This window comes from Setaria italica, chromosome IX (genome assembly GCF_000263155.2).
Source record: "Setaria italica strain Yugu1 chromosome IX, Setaria_italica_v2.0, whole genome shotgun sequence".
Taxonomy (NCBI): domain Eukaryota; kingdom Viridiplantae; phylum Streptophyta; class Magnoliopsida; order Poales; family Poaceae; genus Setaria; species Setaria italica.
In genome coordinates this window covers 56,829,367-56,846,322 of record NC_028458.1, presented here as the reverse complement: position 1 = coordinate 56,846,322, position 16,956 = coordinate 56,829,367, and the positions used below count along the sequence as shown (strand labels likewise).

At 44.9% G+C, this 16,956-nt stretch overlaps 4 protein-coding genes across 4 annotated transcripts; all 4 read right to left on the bottom strand.

The window, feature by feature from the left end:
* Positions 1–756: 756 nt before the first annotated feature.
* On the bottom strand, positions 757–2,042 carry LOC101766640 (glutathione S-transferase F8, chloroplastic). Its single transcript, XM_004985751.4, has 3 exons — positions 1,781–2,042; positions 1,642–1,690; positions 757–1,543 (listed from the first exon to the last, which is right to left on the bottom strand). The coding sequence occupies exons 1-3, from the start codon at positions 1,931–1,933 to the stop codon at positions 1,068–1,070; spliced, it is 678 nt and encodes a 225-aa protein (XP_004985808.1). The 5' UTR covers positions 1,934–2,042; the 3' UTR covers positions 757–1,067.
* Positions 2,043–3,328: 1,286 nt separating this feature from the next.
* Positions 3,329–4,494, bottom strand: LOC101766234 (glutathione S-transferase F8, chloroplastic). Its single transcript, XM_004985750.2, has 3 exons — positions 4,280–4,494; positions 4,144–4,192; positions 3,329–4,045 (listed from the first exon to the last, which is right to left on the bottom strand). The coding sequence occupies exons 1-3, from the start codon at positions 4,430–4,432 to the stop codon at positions 3,567–3,569; spliced, it is 681 nt and encodes a 226-aa protein (XP_004985807.1). The 5' UTR covers positions 4,433–4,494; the 3' UTR covers positions 3,329–3,566.
* A 2,749-nt stretch (positions 4,495–7,243) lies between these two features.
* Positions 7,244–8,598, bottom strand: LOC101765813 (glutathione S-transferase F11). The gene is made up of 2 exons (XM_004985749.3): positions 8,302–8,598; positions 7,244–7,966 (listed from the first exon to the last, which is right to left on the bottom strand). Exons 1-2 carry the CDS (start codon positions 8,501–8,503, stop codon positions 7,494–7,496), a joined length of 675 nt encoding a protein of 224 aa, XP_004985806.1. The 5' UTR covers positions 8,504–8,598; the 3' UTR covers positions 7,244–7,493.
* A 1,810-nt stretch (positions 8,599–10,408) lies between these two features.
* Positions 10,409–13,379, bottom strand: LOC101765413 (F-box/LRR-repeat protein 10). Its single transcript, XM_004985748.4, has 4 exons — positions 13,075–13,379; positions 12,764–12,969; positions 12,553–12,646; positions 10,409–12,211 (listed from the first exon to the last, which is right to left on the bottom strand). Exons 1-4 carry the CDS (start codon positions 13,267–13,269, stop codon positions 10,790–10,792), a joined length of 1,917 nt encoding a protein of 638 aa, XP_004985805.1. The 5' UTR covers positions 13,270–13,379; the 3' UTR covers positions 10,409–10,789.
* Positions 13,380–16,956: the final 3,577 nt, after the last annotated feature.

Sequence of the window (16,956 nt, the reverse complement as noted above, 5' to 3'; positions counted from 1 at the left end):
TTGATAGATATAATAGTACAAGAGCAAAAAAAATTAGCCGCCCCGTACATAGCATCTTTCTTGGTGTCATCCCTGATATCAAAGTGGTATCATTAAATTTTAATAAAATATTTCCTTAATTTTCTTTGCACTTTTTTCTGTTTTTGGTAGGAGAGGGAGCCAAGTACCTTCTTGCTGTCAATTATTTCCTTTTATGTTTCACATGCTAATGAAATAATAGAGTCGACAACACTTATCTATTTTAAAGACAAAAAGCAAAGACACCTGCACAACAGTTACATTTTACAAATGAACCACATGACCTTATAGTAATATGTATTTTTTTTAAAAATCCATTGATAATGGATAACAGAATCAGCAAAAGATGCATAAGCTTATTTTTTATAACTGAAAATTTACATCACTCAGTTCTCATATTCTTAGCACCAAGATCATGCAATTTTCTCCTATATACGGTAGACATATAGACATATATATTCCCTTCAATTCAGCTTGCCACCCAAAATGCAGACAGCAGGATAGCTGAATCCAGAACTTGTTTGACCTGACGTCCATATAGTGTTCGTGGGAATAGGAAGGTAGACCGTAGACACCTCAACTTTCAGTTGATGTTTTCTCAAGTATTTTCATCATTGTCACGAAAAATTTCTTTACAGAAATGCCGGTCACAGTGCCACTACCTTACAATACTTCTTTTTTTTCTTTGCACGTTACTATATCAGAGCACTGAAGAAGTGAAGAACATTACAAACCATGAGAAACAACGTGCTCTTTCCAATTTCATCTTGACAAGGCAAATGCACTGCAAACGAGCAAAAAGGCTCGGGTACATTTTTATTGAATCAACCAAAAGGAACTGATCAATACAATACCCAGAAAGGGCATTCCGTACGTAGCGAAAAGAAGACAAGAGACACCGTAGTCAGGCTTCACGTTATTTTAGCCCACAGGACGTACGATACCACGAACTTGACAACCACATCACGGTAATGAAGCCTGACGATCGAAGCCGCGCGCCGCCGGCGAGGAACCGGCGCCGCAGATCAACCACGCCGCCGACCGACCGATCACTCGAACGCGCCGGGGTGCTCCTTCTGCATCTTCACCACCTGCCTCCACGACTCGCGGTTGGAGATCTTGTCGTACCACTTGGCCACGTGCTTCTTGGCGGTGAAGAGTTTCTTGCCCCTGTCGGAGGAGTTGACGATGTAGTGGGAGTTGGGGAGGTGGGACAGGTCGGCCAGGGTGAACTCATCGCCGGCCAGGAAGTTGTGCTTGGACAGGATCTCGTCGTAAACGCCCAGCATGTTCTGGAGCTTCTTCTCGTTCTCCGCGATGCGGGCCTCGTCGGGGTTCACGTCCTTGAGGTGCGGCGCGAACGCGAGGTGGAAGACGAGCTCCGAGCTCGGGGCGTCGAAGCTCTGGGCCTCCGCCTGCAGCCACTGCTCTATCGACGCCCGCTCCAGAGAGCCCGTGCCGTACAGCATCTTGTTGCCGTCCTCCGGGAAATGGGTGCACAGGTAGCGGCAGATGGCCCTCGAATCTGCCATCAGCGAATTGATTGAAGGATAACAGTTTGGTTACAATGCCATTCATTTCATTTCATTACAATCTTGATCTTGCTTAGATTTATGTTCTTACCGACAACAGTTTTGTCACCATGTTTGAAAGTCACCTGGCCAGTTGGATCCTGGAGGGAAGAGAACAGCTTAAAATCTGATCTTGCTGACTCCTGAATGAAAACCAAAAGAAACAGAATGGATGGATCGAAATGGCATACCCGTAGCTTGATGAACTCGGGGAGCTTGTGCGACTTCTTGAAGGTGTCGATGCGGACGAGCTCGAACTCGAGGTTCTTCTCGAAGAGGCAGGTCAGGACCCTCGCCACGTCGGTGGACGCCGGCTGTCCGAACACCTGCAGCCCTGCCGCCATTGCTCAAAAGAATTTTCCTGCTAGTTCCTTGCTTCCTCGGCGAGCAAGCGAGCAGTGCTTCGATGATCTGCAGGTGAATGATGCGCTGATGGGTGAAGACGACGATTGCTAGGCAGGTATTTATGCAGACGGATAATGTGCTTGCCTTGCCGCGGAGGATTACAGGACGGCAGGGAAAAGAGAAAGGCCTCAAAGCTAAAGAGCGTCTGGATTCTTGCTTGGAGCAACCATGCATGCTGTCTCCAGGAGAAGCAAAAAGATTGTGCAGAAACGATCGAGCCCCATGTGTTCATGATGTGATCCTTTAACAATGGGGTGAGCAATACGAAAGATCTGTGAGAGAGTACCGAATTGAATACTGCAAAGAAGGGTTTTGTGGGTGGATTTGTACGGAATTGGCGCCAAAGATGAGGCTGGTGGCTTATGTCGGGGTTACAAGAATAACTGGGTATCTAGCTAGGGCTTTATTTGATCAAAGCTAGGTTCTGAATAAATCCTTTTATTAAGATAAGGGACTGCGAATTCGATCTGATTTCACCTAGAAACGTTTTTTCAGCTGGATGCGTTCCTTTGCGTGTTAACAGGTAAAGTAATCGGCAGCACAAAGATAAACATAGATCTGATCAAGTTGCAGCTACGATATGTCCCAAGAACTAGAGCTTCTTCCTGTGGTGCTGTGATGGCAATGACATACTGGCCGATCGGTCACTGCGTGCGACGTGCTAGAGTGCGAGAATGGCCAATTCCAGTAAATTTCGAGGATGCTAGTCTATTTCGTTCTTTGGTACAAATGCACAAATGAATTTTCAGATTCGCTCTTGTAACTCGTTCACTGTACAAATGCTCAATGGATTTTCAGATTCGCTAAGGTTTTCTCGCAAACTTAGGATTCGCTAACGGAAATTCCCCATGGGAAAAAAAATCTCAGACGCAAAATAAACAACTGTGGCTCGTTTTCAAGAACTCGGCTTGGTTGTCAGCATGTTCCTCAAGAAATCAGCTCGGCTGTGAGTTTGGTTGCTTTGGACGGTTCGATGTTCCACAAACATCTGCAAAAGTTAACTGATGGCCTTTAGTCAAGCAGACACTGTGCTTCTTGTACTTTGTTATCTTGCAAGTACCTTCGAGTTCAAAATCCTTCTTGCACTTTCGAATCATCTAAAGCCCTCAAACTTGATGTCGCATTGCAGCATCCAATCAAATCAAAGGGGCATCAGACTAGGCATTTGATTTATCAAAACAAAAGGAATCCCAACTGACAAGTTAGAACGGACTTTCTACTATATTTCTCGACACCATCAGTAAAAATTAAGCACACGTCACATGGTAAAAGATGGAGGTCCTATGTGATGATAATTTGGAGCAAGGGTGAAACAGGCAATAATTCACAAAATGTAGGACAAACGGACAATTTTATTAATCAGGGATCAGTGGACACATGGATGTAAATGCGTTTCAGAACAAAATGATCATACATCACTGTACGGCTCCATATTATTTTGGTTGACACGACAACACTGATGGGTGAAACAATGGGATTACTAAAGAATACTGCACCATAGAAGGCAGACTGACACAAACAATGAAGCCATTGAAGATAAATTCGTCGATCCTTGCTCACAAAATTAAGCCATTACTCGAATGCACCGGGATGCTCCTTCTGCATCTTGGCGACCTGCGCCCATGCCTCGCGCTTTGAAATTTTTTCGTACCACTTTGCCACGTTCTTCTTGTTAGTGAAGAGCTTCCTTCCTCTCTCAGTATTCACGATATAATGTGAGTTTGGAAGGTGAGAAAGGTCAGCCAAGGTGAATTCATCGCCAGCCAGGTATTCATTCTTTGAGAGTATTTCATCATAAACATCGAGGACCTGCTTCAGTTTATCCTCATTTTCAGCAATAACAGCATAGTCCTGACGAACGCCCAGATGGCTGAGATGAGGAACGAATGCCAGCTGAAAGACAAGTGCAGAGCTGGGAGGGCCGAAGTTTTGAGCTTCTGCCTGAAGCCACTGTTCTATTGATGCCCGTTCTAGAGCCCCAGATCCATAAAGGCTCTTGTTTCCATCATTTGGAAACTGGTTACAGACATACCGGCATATATCCCTTGAATCTGCACAAAAAAGGTTCGCCTTTCAATCCTCAATACAGAAAATGGAACCAAGAATTCTATGTTATCGTATAAGCTGGTGTGTATTCATGTACACTTACGAACGAGAGTGTTGTCACCATGCTTCAAGGTCACTTGCCCATTTGGATCCTGCAAATGATAAATGAAATAAATGTGACTTCGAACTTATTTGAGAATTGAAATTAAACAAGAAAAAGACTGTTGTAAGTGCCTCACCCGCAGCCTAATGAACTCAGGAAGCTTGTGATGTGTCTTAAATGTATCAATGCGGACAAGCTCAAATTCCAATTTCTTCTCAAAGAGGCATGTCAGAACTCTGGCAACATCAGTAGATGCCGGCTGGCCAAATACTTGCAAGCCCGCTGCCATGCTTCCTTTTGATTTGCTTGATCTCTTGCTCGAGCTGTGAAATGACAATGAGGGATGATGACAATCAGTCTCACTACCAGGTATTTAAAGAAACAAAAAAGAAGAAATGCTTGCCTTGCTACCTTACACCACATAAATGGAAAAGGGAAAGTGTAAAGACAAAGGGAAAGGTATGGATTCTTGCTTGCAACAATCATATTGTCTCTACCAGCAAACCATGCATACAAAGTGGCCTTATTTATTTTCAGTTCAGACTTTCTGCACTGCAGTGAAACATCCAATATATAGAATGGAAGTTAGGGAGACTGCACAATGCATAGAAGGTTTATGATCATGTGTTATGACTTATGAGAATTAGCTCAGATAAATAAGAATAATGGCGTCAAGTAACATCAGTAAAGAGGACCTTGTAACTTCTGTCAGGGTACAAGAATAAGATTTTGGGCAAAAGCAGTGTCCCTGGTATGGAGTCAGATAGAATCCAAATGTTAAATGGATGCAAGTTAAGAACAAAGGACATGTCTAGATGTGCTTAGGTTTTAAAATAGAATAAAGAACATGCCAGCACGTGCTTACACTTTAAACCAGGTATTTCAGTAGTTACAAAAAACACAGTTGATTTGTCAGAACTAATGCATGTAAAAAATATGAATGACCACCTGAGCTGTTTGCTTCTTTAACATGAGATAATTGAGATTACAGATAACGGTATTACGTGTGATTGTAAATGAAGTGGGAAAATCCATTGAACCAAAGCAAAAGGCTGATAGAATTTGCAGTTCATTCCGAGCAGCATGAGTAGTCACTTTCTGTCTTCAGCTTCATACTGTAGCAACAGCTTACAGTATAAGTAAATTCTTTGAAAAATTTTAATGCATTTCTCAAGAACCATTAACTCTGCCTATGTTGTCTCAACATAGCAAGTCCCAAGCCCTGGTAAAGGAGGAGGGTTGTGATAGGCTTGGCGAGCCAACGTTAAACCTAGCCATTCTAATGGAGATGAAACCCAAGAGAAATCCGTTGGGGGCGTAACCTTCTTAGCGACGCGCCATATCGGAACCCGGGTACGGTGTTAAATGGGCAAGGGCTGGGTTGTCTCCCCCTTGGTGACGCGACGTGTCGCGATCTGGGCACCAAGTCAAGTGAGCAAGGATCGGGTCATCATTTCCTTAGTGGCACGCTACATCGGCGCCCGGGTGTAGTGAAAAATGAGCAAGGGTCTTCACATCTCTCTCGATGGGTGTGAAGGGCAAGGAAGCTAGTCGAACCAACTAGGATTCGTGTAGGTAGTTGGAATGTAGGGTCTCTTATAGGTAAGTTAAGAGAGTTAGTTAACGTAGCGTCTAGGAGGCGTGTAAATATCTTATGCGTTCAAGAGACTAAATGGAAGGGCCAAAAGGTGAAGGAGGTGGACAATACCGATTTCAAGCTTTGGTACACAGGGACAACTGCAAATAGAAATGGAGTGGGAGTTTTGATTCACAAGAGTCTCAAGGATGGAGTGGTGGACGTGAGAAGGCAAGGAGATAGGATTATCCTAGTTAGGCTTGTCGTTGGTGATATGGTCCTAAACGTAGTTAGTGCGTATGCCCCCAAGTAGGCCACGATGAGAGTGCTAAGAGGCTTTTTTGGGAAGATTTAGATAGCCTGGTTAGAACTGTACCTTCTAGCGAGAAGCTTTTCATAGGAGGAGATCTTAATGGGCATGTAGGTACAACAAGTGCAGGCTTTGAGGCGGTTCATGGAGGTCTTGGGTATGGTAGTAGGAATCAAGAGGGAGAGGAAGTCTTGGACTTTGCAGTAGCTTTTGACTTGATGATAGCGAACACTTTCTTTAGGAAGAGACGGTCCCATTTAGTTACTTTTAGTAGTGGCCAACACTATAGCTAGATTGACTTTATCCTCACAAGAAGAGAGGATAAACAGGCATGCTTAGATTGCAAGGTGATACAAGGGGAACGTGTTGTTTCTTAACATAAGCTTGTGGTGGCGGACTTTCATTTTCAGATGCGCGCACGCTGGGATAAACAAGCCAAGATTGCAAGAACATTGTGGTGGAAACTGAAAGAGGAGATGTCAAAGGTCTTCAAGGAAAGGTTTGGACCAATTGAAGAAAAGCTTATCCAACACCGGCTGAGATGGTTTGGACATGTCCAACGAAGGCCTCCGGAGGCACCGGTGCGTAGTGGAACCCTAAGGCGTAACAGTAATGTGAAGAGAGGTAGAGGGAGACCAAAATTGACATGGGAAGAGGCAATAAAAGGAGATTTAAAGGGATGGAATGTACTCAAAGATTTAGCCCTGGATAAAAGTGCTTGTAAAACAGCTATTTATGTGCCCGAACCCTGATTTGTGGCTCTTGTTGGGTTTCAACTCTAGCCTACCTTGGGACTGAAAGGCTACGTTGTTGTATTTCTCAAGAACCATTGTCCAATAACCATGCCTTCAATTTTTCTTGGGTCCATAACTATATAATCCTTCAATTGCTCATACAGTTGCTGCAAGCCAGAAAACTAGATGTTGCTAACTTATTTGAAACATTATCAATTAGAATTCTTGGATTAGACAACAAGCCAAAACATTTCTGCTCTTGCATCACCTTGCATATGTGGCACACATTTGCAACATCAGCTGAAGGTCTGAAACTACATGTGAGCAGGTAGCTAGAACAACCCACTTGAAGTTACAGAATAGTGCACCATATTTTTGGTATTCATAGATATAGAATATGTTGATTCAGCAGTTGCATGTTGGAGATATGAGGGAGGATACATTCATCAGCATTCTGAATCAAGCTCTTGAGTTAGTGCATTTGCAATGGAATCAGATTATTCATACCCATTCATTATCTGGATGGCTAGACCATATGCATAATTGTACAAACGTGGATAAAGTCGAGGACCAGGGGGAAAAAAAGATTCAGCCATACATATAGTCAACCATACCATAAAGATGGATAGCAGAACAACATGAAATGGTACAAACACGACCAAGTTGATGACAACATGAAGAATGCAACTAATTGCCATCAAAAGGTGCTCAAAGAAAAACAACAGAGACTCTAAGAGGGCCCCGGTGCGCTCTGCATCTCAATAACCTTCTTCCATGTAGGACGCGCCGAGACATCATCCCACCACCTAGCCAGGTTCTTTCTCTCAGTGATTAACCCAGCCTTGCTGGTCCTGTTCACAAGGAAATCTGCATTGGGCAAGTGAACAAGGTCGGCCAGGGAGAATTCATCACCAGCGAAGTACTGGCTCTCCCCCAGCCGTTGGTCATACACATCAAGCACCTTAGCGAGCTTCACTTCATTCTGCTCAACCACGGCCATGTCAGTGGCCCTGCCCATCATTGGTGCAAATGCAAGCTGGAAGATAATAGCCAAGCTCGGTGGGTTGAAGCTCTGGCCTTCAGCCTCTATCCATTGTTCAATGGCAGCACGGCCAACTGCACCATGTTCTTTCTTGCCAAGGAGGGCCTTGTTGCCACGGTCTGCATACTGGTCGCATATGTAACGGCAAATAGCCCTTGACTCTGCCAAAGATACAATGCATAAAGACTGTGGCCATCTAATATCTTGGTTGATTTTATCAGTTACAGTTAAGCATACATACACGCAAGTGACTGATAGAATATATCCTAATTTTGCAAAATATTACAGTTCTGCTTCAGCAAGTAACTGGGAAGCATGCAGGATTACGGAGCTGTAAAATTCGCATATTTATTGACGAAATTATTTTCTCAATAGTGAAACTGTGAAGTTTGGGTACGCTCCTGCAATGCTTATGCCCTGAACCATTACAGAAACGCGAGGATAGTAGTGGAGATGCAACAGGACTAGTAGAAGAAGAAATGGGAGATGGAGGTACCAAAGACGGTGGTGAGGTGGTCCTTGAAGGCGGGGACCTGGCCGAAGGGCTGGAGCTTGAGGAAGGAAGGCGACTTGTGCTCGCCCTTGGACATGTCCACCGGCTCGATCTGGAACGGCACGTCCTTCTCCAGGAGGCAGGCCGCCACGCGCGCCACCGCCGGTGAGATCACCGGCCCGTACACCGTCACAGGCGCCGCCATCGCCTCGCCGCCGTCGGAGACCTAAGCGGAGGAGCGGGTCGATGGGATAAGGTAGATTCTTTGCTGCCGACAGTGGAGGGCTGTTTCTGTTTGGCGGAGGCTCATTTTATTGAGAATCGCTTCAGGTCAACTGTTTGATTTGATTCTCTCAATTCAACTAGTTTTTCCATATTCACATTCTCATAATATCAAATCGAAGAGGAAAAGGAATTCTGCAAGTAAGATATGAGACATTTTTGAAACAACAGAGTTTGAAATGAATTTTGGGTAACAAGTACGAACTTCCTTGCATTCCAACAAGGTTAAATATAGGCACGAAAAAAAAAGATATTAGTGCTCTCGCCCCTTTTATGAAGTTAAATTGTGATTTTGGGGTGAGCAGCAAAGATAGGAAAAAGTGAGAAGGATCTCGTTACCTTAGGCCCTGTTTGGGAAGGGCGTGTTAAAATTTAACAGGGTGTTAAACTTTAACACCCTCAAATAAAGGTGTTAAACTTTAGTATCTTGAGGTGTTTGGATGATCTGTTAAAATTTAACACCTTAGGTTGTAATTGACAACTTTACCCCTCATTACTCCTCTCAATGGCAGCCAAATACCCCTTCTTCCTTCTTCTCCTTCCTCCTCCTTCCTTCTTCCTCCTTTCCTGTGCCTGGCGCCTCCGGCCCCACCCCTGCTCGGTCCACGCCGTGCCCGGCGCCAGCGTCGGCGTCGGTGCTGCCGGCCGCCCCGTCGGCCCTTCCCCTGCGCCTGCCGCCTCCGGCCCCGCCCCGCCGCCGGCGTCCCCTACCGCGGCGCTAGCGGCCGCGCCCGCCCGAGCCCCCAACGCCACCACCGCGCCCGCCCGAGCCCCCACCGCCACCACCTGCGCCGCCCGCCGGTCCCACACCACCGGATCGGCCTCGCCCGCGCCCGCCGGATGCGCAAGAGGCGCCCACGCGAGGCCGTTTGCGTTGCCGCCGCCCGTCGCCCGCGCGAGGCCGAGAGCTCTGACCGCCGCCGCCGCCCGTGCGAGGCCGCTGGAACCCTCGCTGACTTGCCCAGTGCGGCATCCCGGCGCATGAGCGGCTCGTACCGGCGATGGTGCTTAATGGACGTTCCAGAGGTGTCTCGACGGTCGGGCTGGCGACGTTGCTCCTACGTGCGGATCGGGGAAGGCAGATGGGGGCAGTGGAGGAGAGAGAAGAGGAGAGAGAGGGGGGCAACCAGGGAATAAGTGGGGAGGGGGACCACTTTTAACACTTTTAGCACATTTTAACACCCCCTCCATGTGTTTATGAAAAGAGGGGTGTTAAATTTTAACACTTCATCTTTAACACTTGTGTTTGGCAACCAAAAGTGTTAAAATCTGTTAAAAAGGGGGTGTTAAACTTTAACACCCCCTTCCCAAACAGGCCCTTATTTTATTAGATGGATTATTGACACGATAACGATAGGTTATCAGTACCTTATATAAGTAACAAACATATTATTAAAAACATAGGGAGGATACACTTTACGACTCCTGGAGATCAATCTAATTATATTTAATATAAATTGACTCAATTACGTATCCTTTTTTTAACAAGGCATGTTCCTTTTATTTGCGTAAGGCTTTGACCAACAATCACTCTATTAATTTAAATGTATTTTTAGGAGAAATCTAATAACAACAAATTTGTATCACAAAAATTATACAATAATCAAGTAATTTTGGTCAAATGCTTATACTAATAAAACAAAACAAGGGTTATAAATAAAAACTGATAGAGCAAAATAGTAAGTTTATTTGTTTGTGACCAAAGGGAGTAAGATGGATTACTGTAACCAATGACACCATAAGTAACCATAGACACCATTTGAACATCACCACGTAAAATAGCTCAAGTACGAGTGGATATGTCAAATGAATAGAACAGCACACTAGCTTTACAAACATCACCATATAAAATAGCTTAAGCACGAGTGGATATGTCAAATTGGTAAAACAGCACGCTAGCTGTACAAACGACTGCCGTATGTGGCGAGGTCACAAAATAACTGGACCACAACAAAATCCGCTGGGCCGAGACCTGGAAATTGAATTAGAAAACCGCACGTTCCATATACATCGTGCAGATTCTGAATAACATGCATAACAGTAACGTCAGGTTTGCCATACGCACAAGGAACGGCTACCCAAGGAATGGTATAATGAAAATATCTTTAACTGCTAGTACAACAACAGATCAACACAGCTGTTTCGAGCTAGGTGATCATATTTGGGTAAGCAACTATGGCGCACAACAACAGTTTGCCAAACGGTTTCCTCATTCTTCCATGATGGTGTCATCATCTGATACAGGTTCGCCATCCAAAAGCCACTGCTCAAGCTCATCCATATCGTCGTCATTGTGCCGATACCAGTCAGAATAGGTGTCCCAGAGCATAGTCCCCAATTCCTCACCACGGCACGCCATGTGTAAGAAAGGCCGGCTTCTAGCCAGGGCATCCACCATAACCCTATTCAGGCTACCTGTTATTCCCAGCCACCGCAATCTCGGGAAGTATGGCTTCTTAAACCATCTGGTTGCAAGCGGCGTGATCCCACCACAATCGTAAAGATCCAACAGCTGCAAGCTGCTGCCGTGAGTTCCACCATCAACTTGCATAGATGCAAGAGCCATCACAGCGGCATCCCCAATTTTCGAATTCTCTCGCATTCGAAGCTCAATAAGAGGAGTTCGGCTCCTTGCTAACAACATGATGCCATCATCTGTGACACTTGGGATTCTTGAGATATCCAACACCTGTAAGCTCTGCTTTACAGAGCCAGCAAATAACAAGGGAATACAATCATTTGTTAGCTTCCGGCAACCCCTCAAAGACAAGGAAGTCAGAGGACATGTTCCAAGTCCCAGATATTTCAATGCTTCATCACTGATATCAGTACCATCCAATGACAGTGTCTGCAACTTGGGAAGGCAGCTAAGAGCTCTTACAGCTTCATCACCCAAACTGCGGCAGTCTCTAAGATCCAGTACATTGAGATCCTTGTTGAACGATAACCTCTCAATCCCAACATCAGTTAGGAGTTTGCACCATCTCAGACTCACATGTGTCAGGCAAAGAGAAGTGGCTATAATGTCATGGAAAACAAGATCAGTTAGATGGCTTCCATGAGACACCCTAAGCTTATGAAGACCAGAACAAGAGTGAATGATTGCCCTGAAACCAGTGTCCGTAACACGCGAGAAACCACCCAGACATACACTCTCAAGATTTGAGCACTTGTCAGCCATTAGCAGGATTCCGAGATCATTCACTCGCCGGAAGGATGTTACTAAAAACTCCTGACTTCGCATCAGAGAAATATGCTTCAGTTTGCCATGTGGATTAATTTGCTGCAGGCCAGCATTTGTGAGATCTGATGCTGATGTAGGCTCAATAATTGGTGCATCTTGCAGGTCCAGATGTGTTAATGATGGAAGGGCAACAGATATGGAACCAATCAAATGGTCCGTTATGAAATCCACAGTGAGGCATAGCTTTTGAAGGCTAGGAAAGAAGACCGGTGCCTTAACATAATCCATGTGTTGTCGTGCTTCCACAACAGCAGTCAGAAACTCAAGCAACATTATCATTGGAATATAACCGATCTCAAGAGACGATAGCCTTTGGGAAGCAGACGCCCACACATGACCAAAGTTGGGGTCGTCAAAAGTTGAGAAATCAAGTTCCAATCTCAGTGACTGGAAATGTGTACAAAGAAACAATGTCAGACTAATTCTAGATCAGTAAAGGTATGCATTCAAAGTACAGTCTGATCACGCTCAACAATGATTGATGATTCACATAAACATTATGGGGGGTGGCTCTGGCAAAAACTAACATGTAAAACAAGATACAGATCTCTGTATGTAAACCATAGACATTTTTTATATACGTTGACTTTAGTTAATTAATTGGACAATTAAACACTAGGAGTTGACCTGCATGGTTTCCTCAATTTGTGTAAAGAAATCAAAGAACGATTGCACTAATCTGTTGAGACACTAGTTACGAAATCAACCAGCTATAAGTTTTAACCTACCTCTAGCTGAGAGCACCCATTGAGCAATTCCTGTAGATCAGAGAAATTTACCACCAGCCCCCTACGCTCACCAAGAGAGTTGAGAGAAAGCACCCTGCGTGTGTAAGAAAATGTGCATTCAATATGGTAATATCAAACCGCACAACTGAAGTACTGAGACGAACAGAACGAGCTAGTGCATTGGATAGTAGTATAATCGAGAAAACAGTACCTGAGATCTCTGCAGGTGGCGCCAAGCTCACAGAGCAGTCGGCCGCTTATGTTGTCGCAGTTGAGCAGGAGCAGCTCGTGCAGGCTGGAGCGCGCGAGGCAGCCGATGGCGTCGTCCTCGAGACGAGCGCAGTCCAGGCGCAGGCTCCGCAGGCTCGGGTTCGGCGGCAGCAGCGGGCGCAGCAGGTCATGCGTCAGCGCCACCTCCTTGAATCAAATCACCCAAAACAACGGAAACGGGGAGCGCGTTAGTCTCTCAGACGCGGGGAGAAGCGAAGGTGAGAAGGCGCAGAGGGATGCGGGGGTACGGACGAGGAGGTGGAAGGAGGGGAGGAAAGCGAGCGCGTGGGAGGCGCAGGTGCGGAGGCCCCGGCAGGCGGCGGCGGCGAGGAGGAGGGAGCGGACGTCGAGGCGGGAGAGGATGGTAGCGACGACGGCGGCCGGGAGCGCGGCGTCCATCGGCGGCGGGCACGGCTCGATCGGATCTGGCGGGAGAGGCGGGGTCATGGTGGTGGGGGGGGGATTGCAGCAGATTGCTGCGTGTTGCGTTGGTGGGGAGATTGAGACGAGATGCGTGGTGTCGTGGGACGGTGGTGAGGGAGAGAAGTGAGAGAAAGAGATGGCGGTTTTTGAGGAGGCAGCAGCAGCGAAGAGATGGCCGTTGCTGCTTCGCGGAAGCTTCGTCTCGGATCTGATCACGGGGCCCACGCCCGCCGCATCGGGGTGGTTGCGGCGCGGGCCGTGCGGGCTGAGGCCCATTCTGAATTGCTGATGCTGACGTCGCTGCTCGTCTACGAATTTTCGTTTTTCCTCTCTCTACTCGCTCGTCGTCGGATTGATTATTTATTTATTTACGCTTGAGCTGGAGAAGGGTGTTAAGTTAGTAAAACTCATGTAAACAGCTTGAAGGTTTTGTGCACGGTACGGATGCTCCGCGACAGCACCTATGCAGCCAAGATTGTTTATGCTTCATGCTTGTATTGTATAGCCGGGAGTCAACACGGCTGGTCTCAAATTTTTGGAGTAGCTTTTACAGCATGTTCTCGAAAAAACAAATACACGAGACAAGTTCAAGCTGTACGCTCGGAGTTCTTAAAAGATAAAGAAAAGTAAGAGTCGCAACCTGTATGCATGTATTTAGCAGAAGAGACATGGAATGCAAATTCATGGGCTGGTAGTTGATCGAGGCCCCGAATTGCAACCGGGTGGAGCTGGAGCACCTCTACAATATCCCTGATCATCAGTCCCAATATGCAGATGGCAGGCTTTTGCATCTATGGCGTTGCAAAAATCAAAGCAGAGCTACACGATGGTGCTTCTCTGAAGCCTCCTTTTGTTATGTGAACTTTCTGAATATTGTTGGCTTCTATCTGCTGACTGGTTGCTCTGGAGCAATATGTGGCATCAGGACAAGGTGTGCTCCCAGCTGCACATGGATGTGGTGGACTGGTTGTGTTTGTTTTTCCCACCTGGGTAGCGTTCAGGAGTGACTTTAGAACTGAGCTTTGTGTTTAGACTTTGGAGGTGTTGATGCCTTTCCGAGCTAGTATGAGCTCAAGCGGAGCCTTCTAATGAACTCAAAACCGAATACAGAAATGATAGATTTATGATAATGCATAGTACATTATTGTACAAGTGTGGCCCAGCTTGTTGACGCCCAGGCTTAAGAAAGCTGCCCCTCTCTTAACTGCACATCACGTCCATCTTTATCCACCTTCCAATCACCAGAATGAATTAGGATTTTGTTGTCTTGAACATGCTAAACACATCCAATGGAGTAATGAATACAAGATAAAGCACCACTGTTTCATTTGACACAGGAAATTCTCAGTTCAAAATTTTTGACATCTATTGTATCGACACTTTGTTGGGGAAAACTACTTGCGAGGTTGTGCGTCGCTTCAACTACCAGGAAGGGACCGGAAAATTAGGCTAAATTGTGCCTGGACATAAGCAAGAGGTCAAGGCCTAGGAACCAGAAAAGAAGCTAGACATGTGTAAACTTTGAAAATTAACTTTGAAAATTAGTTAAGGAATTGTATATTATTATTGAGACGTATTGGAAAGAATTATTGGGAGAAAGAGTGGATAGAGTGGAAAGATAAAAAAATGTATATAGAAACCGATTATAGTTATAATTAATAATTTTTTACATTATATACATTATGTTATATAAAAAGCAGCTGTGAATGGGAAAGAGTGGAAAGATTAAAAAAAGGGGATCAAATTTGGCAGCTAAGAAGCTTATTCACGAACACAAGTGACAGACAAGATTGCGAAGAGGGGAAAGTAGAAGCAAAAATAAATAATGGAAGAACAAAAGGAAGAAGATGAACGCAAGTCCGCGATACTTACTCCCTCCGTTTCAAATTGTAGGTCATTTTAATTTTTTTAGAGAGTTAAATTATTTTATGTTTGATCAAAATTATAGAGAGGATTACAAAGATTTAAGGCACCGAACATATATAGAAAAAATATATTTAATGAAGAATCTAATAGTACTTATTTTGTATAATAAATATTAGTACTTTATTGTATAAATTTGGTTAAACTTGAAATGTTTTGACTTTCCAAGAAAGTTAAAATGATCTACAATTTGGAACGAAGGGAGTAACATGCAAACCTGTCCACCAACGTTTATGACCAAGTTTAAGTCGTCGCCGCCGTACACGAGAGCTGTACGTGCCAAATGCAATCACGCGGCCACACAATCGTTAATGACCTGTCAATAATTGCCAGTAGGAAGGTTTGGCCCATCACTGACCTCTGCCACAAGCTCGTAAAGTTATCACCTCCCCTTTTTATCTTGATGCCTATCACCACCGATAGGCATCACCACCGATTTCAAGTGAACCGATGATGATCTGTTTTCACCATCAATTCTGAAGCCGGCAATGATGCTCCTTGTCACCACTGGTTGGTGGCTATAACATCATCGCCTCCATCCTCCACGCTCCATATAATGCCTCTAGCTACTCGTGGCATCAATACATCATCTATTCCAACAACAACAACAAGCCAAGCCCTCATCGTACTTGTGAAGAATACGTGCAGCACCGTGTCTGATCAATGGCGGCTCAAGCAAGGCTGGAGGGAACGGTGAAGTCCTTCAACGAGCCGGATGGGTTCGGGTCTTTGGGATAGTTTCGTCCGTGCCCGATGGCGCCAGGGATTACGTGGTGCGCCGCTCAGATATCAAAACGGATGGCTCTGCTGGCCTGATCTTCGAGGGCCAGCGCGTGGAATTCACTGCAGGCACCGGGGATGATGGCAAGCCCGTTGCCCTTGACGGCGGTGAAGCTACTACCAAGAATGCGAGCAAGAAAGAGGTGATGTACTGATACATAGTAGTGGCCTTGTCCATGATGTCATCTAGTATTGCATTGCTAGTATGTGATGGTGCACATGTATGTTCGGTCTCATGCCATGTATTTACGTATGTCACAGGAGATGGTCTCTTGTGCTGTTTGAATAAAGAATCTTTATACGAGTTTTTTGCCATGTAATGATGTAAGGAACATGCACCCTTTGTTTCAAATTATAGGTCATTTTGATTTTTATAAGTTTATAAATTTTATTATGAATTTAGACGTAGAGGGATTAATTATTACCTAGCATTGTGTCCATTTAGACAGGAAGGCGAAACGGTGCGGAAATATAACAAGCAGATGCACCTTTAACCGCTATATGAAGGAACCGAGCTTGATTGAGTATGGAAAACTCACAGAAGTGGACTAACGAATCGCATCTTTCAGTTTTCTAGTTATTAACCTTCACTCCTTCAGAGTTCTCATTTGGAAACTATAGCAATTGGTATCAAGCTAGGGTGATGCCAGCAGAAAAATGACCCGTGGCGCACTCATATACAATTTTGAAGAAATATTGCTAATTTTAGACATCCAACCGTGATTTTGACCAAACCATCAAAACTTGTCAAAGTTGATGTGATATTGCTCCCTCGCATAAAATTACAAAACATAATTCAGTTTGTTCATTTGGATGAAACTTTGACCTACTGATAATATACCATCTATCTAATACAAAAATTCTTATCATAAGTAAATACTTCCTCTGTCTTAAAACTTAAAATACAAAATTATAGATTTTATCTAAGTTAAAAATATCTTTAGTTTGGGGCACACGTTTTTATACACTCGGTCCCAGAATATAGCTGGCGCTCAAATTTTGCCGCTG

Bases quoted from the DNA above. Each gene is read 5' to 3' on its own strand.
- LOC101766640 (XM_004985751.4), bottom strand. From the start codon at position 1,933: ATGGCGGCAGGGCTGCAGGTGTTCGGACAGCCGGCGTCCACCGACGTG. The intron at 1,691-1,780 runs GTATGCCATTTC...TCTTCCCTCCAG, and splicing joins CCGAGTTCATCAAGCTACGG to GATCCAACTGGCCAGGTGAC. The intron at 1,544-1,641 runs GTAAGAACATAA...CGCTGATGGCAG, and splicing joins TGGTGACAAAACTGTTGTCG to ATTCGAGGGCCATCTGCCGC.
- LOC101766234 (XM_004985750.2), bottom strand. From the start codon at position 4,432: ATGGCAGCGGGCTTGCAAGTATTTGGCCAGCCGGCATCTACTGATGTT. The intron at 4,193-4,279 runs GTGAGGCACTTA...TATCATTTGCAG, and splicing joins CTGAGTTCATTAGGCTGCGG to GATCCAAATGGGCAAGTGAC. The intron at 4,046-4,143 runs GTAAGTGTACAT...TTTTTTGTGCAG, and splicing joins TGGTGACAACACTCTCGTTC to ATTCAAGGGATATATGCCGG.
- LOC101765813 (XM_004985749.3), bottom strand. From the start codon at position 8,503: ATGGCGGCGCCTGTGACGGTGTACGGGCCGGTGATCTCACCGGCGGTG. The intron at 7,967-8,301 runs GTACCTCCATCT...TATCTTTGGCAG, and splicing joins CCACCTCACCACCGTCTTTG to AGTCAAGGGCTATTTGCCGT.
- LOC101765413 (XM_004985748.4), bottom strand. From the start codon at position 13,269: ATGACCCCGCCTCTCCCGCCAGATCCGATCGAGCCGTGCCCGCCGCCG. The intron at 12,970-13,074 runs GTCCGTACCCCC...ATTTGATTCAAG, and splicing joins TCCCCTCCTTCCACCTCCTC to GAGGTGGCGCTGACGCATGA. The intron at 12,212-12,552 runs GTAGGTTAAAAC...ACACATTTCCAG, and splicing joins ATGGGTGCTCTCAGCTAGAG to TCACTGAGATTGGAACTTGA.